This window comes from Trachymyrmex cornetzi, unplaced genomic scaffold (genome assembly GCF_001594075.2).
Source record: "Trachymyrmex cornetzi isolate Tcor2-1 unplaced genomic scaffold, Tcor1.1 scaffold183, whole genome shotgun sequence".
NCBI classification, from domain to species: Eukaryota; Metazoa; Arthropoda; class Insecta; order Hymenoptera; family Formicidae; genus Trachymyrmex; species Trachymyrmex cornetzi.
In genome coordinates, this window is record NW_017296452.1 from 64,715 (window position 1) to 71,424 (window position 6,710).

The 6,710-nt window shown below is 29.9% G+C and overlaps 1 protein-coding gene across 1 annotated transcript in view; it reads right to left on the reverse strand.

Annotated features, from left to right (window-relative positions):
• Positions 1-239: 239 nt before the first annotated feature.
• LOC108759409 (CD109 antigen) overlaps positions 240-6,710 on the reverse strand; it is a 15,894-nt gene continuing 9,423 nt past the window's right edge. Inside the window, 14 exon segments of the mRNA XM_018504849.1 lie at positions 240-543; positions 719-821; positions 941-1,112; positions 1,367-1,542; positions 1,619-1,777; positions 1,875-2,252; positions 2,410-2,629; positions 2,736-2,875; positions 2,949-3,067; positions 3,325-3,463; positions 3,539-3,699; positions 3,841-4,027; positions 4,505-4,622; positions 5,470-5,689. Coding sequence (XP_018360351.1) covers positions 338-543; positions 719-821; positions 941-1,112; positions 1,367-1,542; positions 1,619-1,777; positions 1,875-2,252; positions 2,410-2,629; positions 2,736-2,875; positions 2,949-3,067; positions 3,325-3,463; positions 3,539-3,699; positions 3,841-4,027; positions 4,505-4,622; positions 5,470-5,689 — 2,498 coding nt within the window. The 3' untranslated portion in view covers positions 240-337.

Genomic DNA, 6,710 nt, shown 5'->3' on the forward strand with positions numbered 1-6,710 from the left:
TTCCATAATATAAAAGTAAACGTAAACAAAACATCTCGTACAAATACCTGTGTATCAGAAAGACTTATAGTATTAGAAAAGTAATATGTACTAATTAATAACAAGAAACATTATTAAGTTTTATTATAAACTTAGTATTATCACTAATTAAATCTTATATATGTTAGTTTGATTTGGATATTTCATATAAAGTTTGTAATCTTATACTCTGTATAACAAGTACATATACTTTGGTCGCAACTTATACAGCTTCTACGTTATTTTGTTAGATTTAAAGTTTATATATATAATATAATTATATATATAAATGAAATAATTATTCTTTATAACAATATAATTACAAATACTTATGAAGCAAATAGTAAAACGAGAAGAACATAAATTGTAAATATACAGAAGTGTAAACGTGAGACGCAGTGGACGCTGTAGTGTTGTCCTTTCGTTTACCAGGTTTTGAAATGCATATATCTTCGCAATCTTCATCTTCGCATAGATCACACAAAGTTGTCTTTTTAGGCTCGTAAAATGCTCTTGCCCTCCTCGCTGCATGGAAATAGTAAAAAGGTATATTTTTAAAAATCTTATAGGCCGTGTTACACACACGCACGCACGCACGCACGCACAAATATTCTATCTTTTACATTTTTTATATCTTTTAAATCAAATTTATATAGATAAATAGAAAATATTTTATAGAAAATATTTTCATTATGCTTACAAGAATCGTAATAGTCGTATACAGAAACGGGAACTGGTTTTTGCTTAGCTACTTTATGCGTCCTAAATGCCGACACGGTTGGACAATATTCTTGTTTTATCATCTATAATAATAATATTTCTTAGATATTGTATTTTTTATCAGATTTTTGTGATAATTATTTAAATAAGTTACATTAATTGGTTATTATTTATGAGTTGTGATACATATATAATACTTTACCTTGTCAAAATATAAAATCACCATTGTATCACCATTTCTAGTTTCAACACGTTTTACATGTGATGACATTTCTAAACTCGGTAATGAATCTCTGTCCACTGTGAAGCCAGAAGGTAGGTTTACTTCCATGACGGCCATATTACTTTCATTTGCTTCGTCAGTTGGAACAAATCTGTCAACAAATAATTTGATTAATTAATTTTTGATACAGTAGAATCATATAATATATAATACTGCTAATTATACTAATGTATAATGCTAGGAACTAAATTATTTCATATTCATTGTTTTACTTTTTGATTTCTCTTATAAAAAATAATTACATTTGCATAATAATATAACTTTAAAAAAATATTGATACTTTAATCATCAATATGATTTAAAATTGTTAAACTTAATATTATAAATACAATAACGAAAACATACCCTGAACATATCGAAAGTTGTAAATGATTAGCATTGGAATTTTTATCTACTTGAGGATCCAATGTAAACAATGGAAATGCTCCAGTCACGTTCAAATTGTATTGATAGGAAACTTGCACTAGTACAAAACCTTTACCAGATGCTGTTATATTAACATACCGTGTTTTCGTAGGTAGCTGCAAGAAATGCAAAAATATTAATATTTTATCGTAATAACGTATAATATATATGAAACAATTTGTTTAAACTTACCATCTTCTTTTGGAGTATTATAGAGTTATCGCCACGTATGTTCATGTAACCTCCTTGACCTTCTCCCTCGTCATATTTATACATGATTTCAACTGAACTCGTGTTCTTTGACAATTTTTCAGCAAGCTTCGCCAATGCTTGAAGTCCGATTACAGTATCCTAAATTATTTCACGCATAAGTAATTTTTAATTAAATGTTATCTCTTCTTCCACACATATTTAAAATAATAATTTTGTACTCGGAATAATTACTTACTTGCGTGGACGCAAAACCACCTTCTGTATTTCTTTGTTTGACGAGCCATTTCATTACGGGAATCGCATCTGTGATCAGATTACGTTTAAGATACGAGAGTAAAGCGTACGATGTCATTTCGACATCGACAGAACGCGGTAAAGAATAGTGTGGATTTTTATTGTCTTTCGGAATGGGCTTGCTCCACCATTTAAGATCTTGGTTCGTCACAGCTTTCGATTCTAAGAAGTTAAATGCCGATGTCTCATATGGATGCTTTGCCAAATTTAAGGCGTAGGCACATAGACTCAATGCATACGTATCGTTTAGTCCTTCCATATTACGAACGATGTAATCAACAGCCTTGTTTATCGTATTACGATATTTTCCCACAGATTCCTATACCGACATATTATATTCAACTTTAATAATTGTCTGACATGGAAAATGCATTTTTTATTTCACGTACTGCTTTTAAGCATAAAGATAACATTCCCAACAAACAATTATATTTATTTAAATATTATTAAATGAAATAAAAAGATATTGCTCTTACCTCGTTTTCTAGGAAAGCAATAAGTGTATATGCCGTTAAAGCAAGTCCTTTAGCAGCTCCACCCTGCATATCACGGTGGCTAACTTTTCCTACTTCGGGGAAAGAGCCGTTTGATGCTTGATTGTTGGACAACCACTGCAAAGCCTCAGTTATGATTCTATCCTCGACCGCAATGTATTCCGCCGCTTGTTTAAAAGATTTCGCTACGAAGGCTGTAAGCCTAGTGGGCAGAATAATTTTAGATCATATAACTTAAATGATAACTATCTTGATCTTGAAATAATTGTTAAATAATGTTATGTTATTAGCAATTTTGTTGGGCGTACCATGTACTCCCGCTAGGATCCGACATACCAAACGCGCTAAATGAGCCATCAGTATGTTTATAAGTTAATTCTTGCTGGTAGCCAATGTCCAGATATTTTAGCGCTTTGCTTTGTACGGCTTGTGTTAATTGATTCGTATTCTGAAAAGTGTTTTTTTATGTATAAATTATATTTTAGCCTGTGTCATACAGCAGAAGAAAGTGCTATTGATACCTTGAGGTAATTTAAAACAACGATATTTGGTACAAAGTTGAGCATATTTTGTTCGCCGCATCCAAATGGCATTCTTATTAAATTTGCCAAATTCTGAATACTGGGGCCCAAGACATCACCTATATAACATACAATTAATAAAGAAGGGATATTTTTCAAGATAATTTATGCAAAATAATAAGTTTTCACAGGTATTGCACATGAATTATCATATAATTATATACATGTACAACATGCTGAAGAACTCATTATTGATTAACGTTTATTATGGATTATCAAAGTTTAGAAGAGATTGGTTTGAACAGGGAAATATCGATAAGATCTTTTTAAATTAGATGAAATGTATATGTGATTTGTGTGTGAGGAATATTATTACCAACTGCAGATATTTGTACAATCTCCGATCCTGGTACTGCATTATTAGGTATGTCGATGGTGACATTTGCACTCGCCTGTTCAGTATTTCTCAAATCCAGAAGAACCGCTTTATTCTTATATTGTGTTTCTCCCTCGGCCTTAAAACAGAACAATGTTTATGCTTATTGTCGAGTAATTGTACGAGTAAAAAAAATAAGAATGAGAATCATTACATTAACAAGCAATTTATGTTCAACGCTGTCGCCAGCCAAAACGCTGTTAGCGGTTGCTTTTATATTGATGTATCCTAGTTCTCTTGGAATAATCATGAACGACACACTCGAGCCAGAATTAGCTTTCACGTCAACTTTCTTCCTGCGGTATAATTCCAATTCTGAAAAATTATAATATCAATTTAATCCTATAAACTTATCGTAATTGGATGATCATAGTTATAAAATGTATACGTTGCTACAAATTACGAGTCTGCTATTATTGTTATCTTATCTCTTTGGAGTTGAATAACGTTACTTACTTGGTACATCGTGGACTTCGTTAGAAACTTCCGCAAAATCAAATTGTCCATCGTTTGTCAACAGAACTTCGGCTGTCAAGTCTTTATTCATATAATTGAATACCACAATTTGTATGCTTACAATTTCTCCTCGAATTACCGAGTACGGCAAATCCACCGATATGAAGAACGGTTTGAACACTTTCAACTAATGAACCGATAATAAATAATATATTAATATAATAGTTTCATAATAATTATGAGAACTATTATTCAGAGCACCTTTTTGTTTTGCTGTAATATGCGCTTAGATTTCTGGCAGATTTATATATATTTTATATAATACGCGTACATGAATATGTATAAAAAAAAATAATCGTCACACATACTATAATCAATCCAACGTTGTATAATTATCATAGATTAAAAAAAAAAGATTGGTAGGAAATTAATAAGACTTTGACAGAAATGAATTTGTGAGGAAAATGAATCAAGTTAATATAAAACTTATGCTCGGAAAAAATTTTGAGTAAATGTCTCATTTATATCTTATAACAAATTAAATTATTAAATTTACTTTATTACTAAGAAAAAAACTTTATCAAATTCTGATTTTTTCACAATAAAGTTAATCTCCAAACTTTCTATATATAAATTATATAAATACGTATATATTTATAACAACCTTTCTGGGTTCCTCTATGAGACCTAATCCATGTGCGTCATTGACAGAAAATGCAGTCAGTACCCATGATGTGATAGAGTGCGGTACTTCGCGTCGTAATTCCGTTTTTCCATTATATCTGCAAGAGTACATATACTTAATATGTTTCCATAATCGTGAGTATAAGATGAAATATTTAGAAGTATGTAGATATCTTGTATCTTGTATGCTACCGTTCAGATAATAAATAAACTGAAATACAGATATGATGAATTTTAAAAAGTAATAATGTTTCAAATAGCGATAAAAGAGATTGCAGCTTTCTAATGAAATAGATATATACGATACAAGCAAGTTGATGTAACATGAAAAAAGTGTTAAGGTCGTACGTTCGTATCCTTCACCTTTACAAGTACGGAAAGACACGTTTACATAAATGACGTTTTAGTAAACATCAACTAATAGTAACATAACATCGATGTTATAATTTCATACTCAAGAATATAATATAGATGTTATGTAACACATGTGTTGCAAAACAGTTAAATTATAACATGAATGTTGTTAATTGATGTTTACTTAACTAGGATATAAATAGTGAACAGTGTTACGAATAAAAATCGATCATTCCACCGTGAATAGCATGACGCAAGACATCGGTTTCCAAGAACTGAGATATGCATGATACGTAGAACAAGCTTTTGTAACGCAACTTACATTCTTGAGAAAATATGAGATCGCACCTTTACACCTTTGATCAACTTTCACGTAACTGTACAATACGGTATGCACGTTATTTACAGATATACAGGGTGTCACTGAAACACTTACAGGAGCAAATTCTGCCGGTAACAGACTGAAGCAATTTTACTATTTGAAACAATTCATTCCTTTTTTGTTTCAATTTACGTACACCTTGCATATATACCGCATATACATAGACGTGCATAAACATACTAAAAGTATACAAGATACGAAATAAATACCCTGAAGAGAAGTTTGTGAAAAGCCAGGTGTTTAAGATGTCATGCATTAGGAATACACGGGGCTTATTCCAGACAGGGGGTGGGATGCGAGAGAAGGCGTAAGGACCTGCCAGCGGTGGTCTTGTCGCTAATCTGTGCGTGACAGGTGGACCAAGGTCTGGCCGAAGCGTGGACACCCCATGAGGCGACCCGGTTATTCTACCCTCCAAAATTTCTGGTCCTGCAATCCAATTCTGCATATTGTATTACACCAACCCAGATCCTCAATCGAAATAAGATAACTAAGTACGATTGATATATCCTAATGATATTATTTCTCTGATTCTTGATAGAGTATAATTATTTTCAGAAAATGCTTCAGATCTACTCTATCGCTCTTTTAATCACAGAAAGAATTTATTTAGTTTTGAGATAAATTCTTCATTAATGTAAGTTTGAAAAAATTGTTTAACATTTAATTGTCTTTATAATAAATTTTTAATATTTAATTAGTATCTTAAAAAAATCAGAAATGCTGATTTGTATCTCAAGTTCACATCTTGTTTAATAAAATTTTAAACTAAATTAAGAAAAAATTTCATTATTCAATTTAAAATTTATTCATGTTTAAAATTTAATCACCGATAATTTTTTTATTCTGTTTATTAATTCAGCACTTATGATATTGATAAATCAGAAAAAATTTTTCTGATTTTTAGTAATGACAGTTCTAAAACATTCTTTTTTTATGTAGTGAATATTATTAAGACATTGCATAAATTTTCTCGAATTTAATTCTCTACAAAAAAAATAATGGACGTAAAATTATTTTATTTTAATGAAATAAATAATTGATACATTTTATTCCAACTCTGCATCTACTGCATTGTATCAAATTTTTTAGCATCTCTGAAAATTTTTTGCAATTTCAAATAAGAAATAAGCTTTTGAATATGTATAAATATTTATATTGTTTTTATATAAATATTAGTGTCGTATTTAAAAATAGCACGTAAGCTCTAAGATCATAAAATCATATCCTGAAAATTAATTTATTAAAACTTATTTATGTGAAATAAATAATAATTAGAAATATATAATATCCGCGTATAATAATATTAAAGATTATAGACAAATATACTTAATCTAAACTTTAGTTTGTATCCAAAATAAGTATTTACATATATGTATATTCAAGGCGATATAATATCTAAATTTACATATATTAAATAATATTTAAATAAAATATTTAGACTACAGAG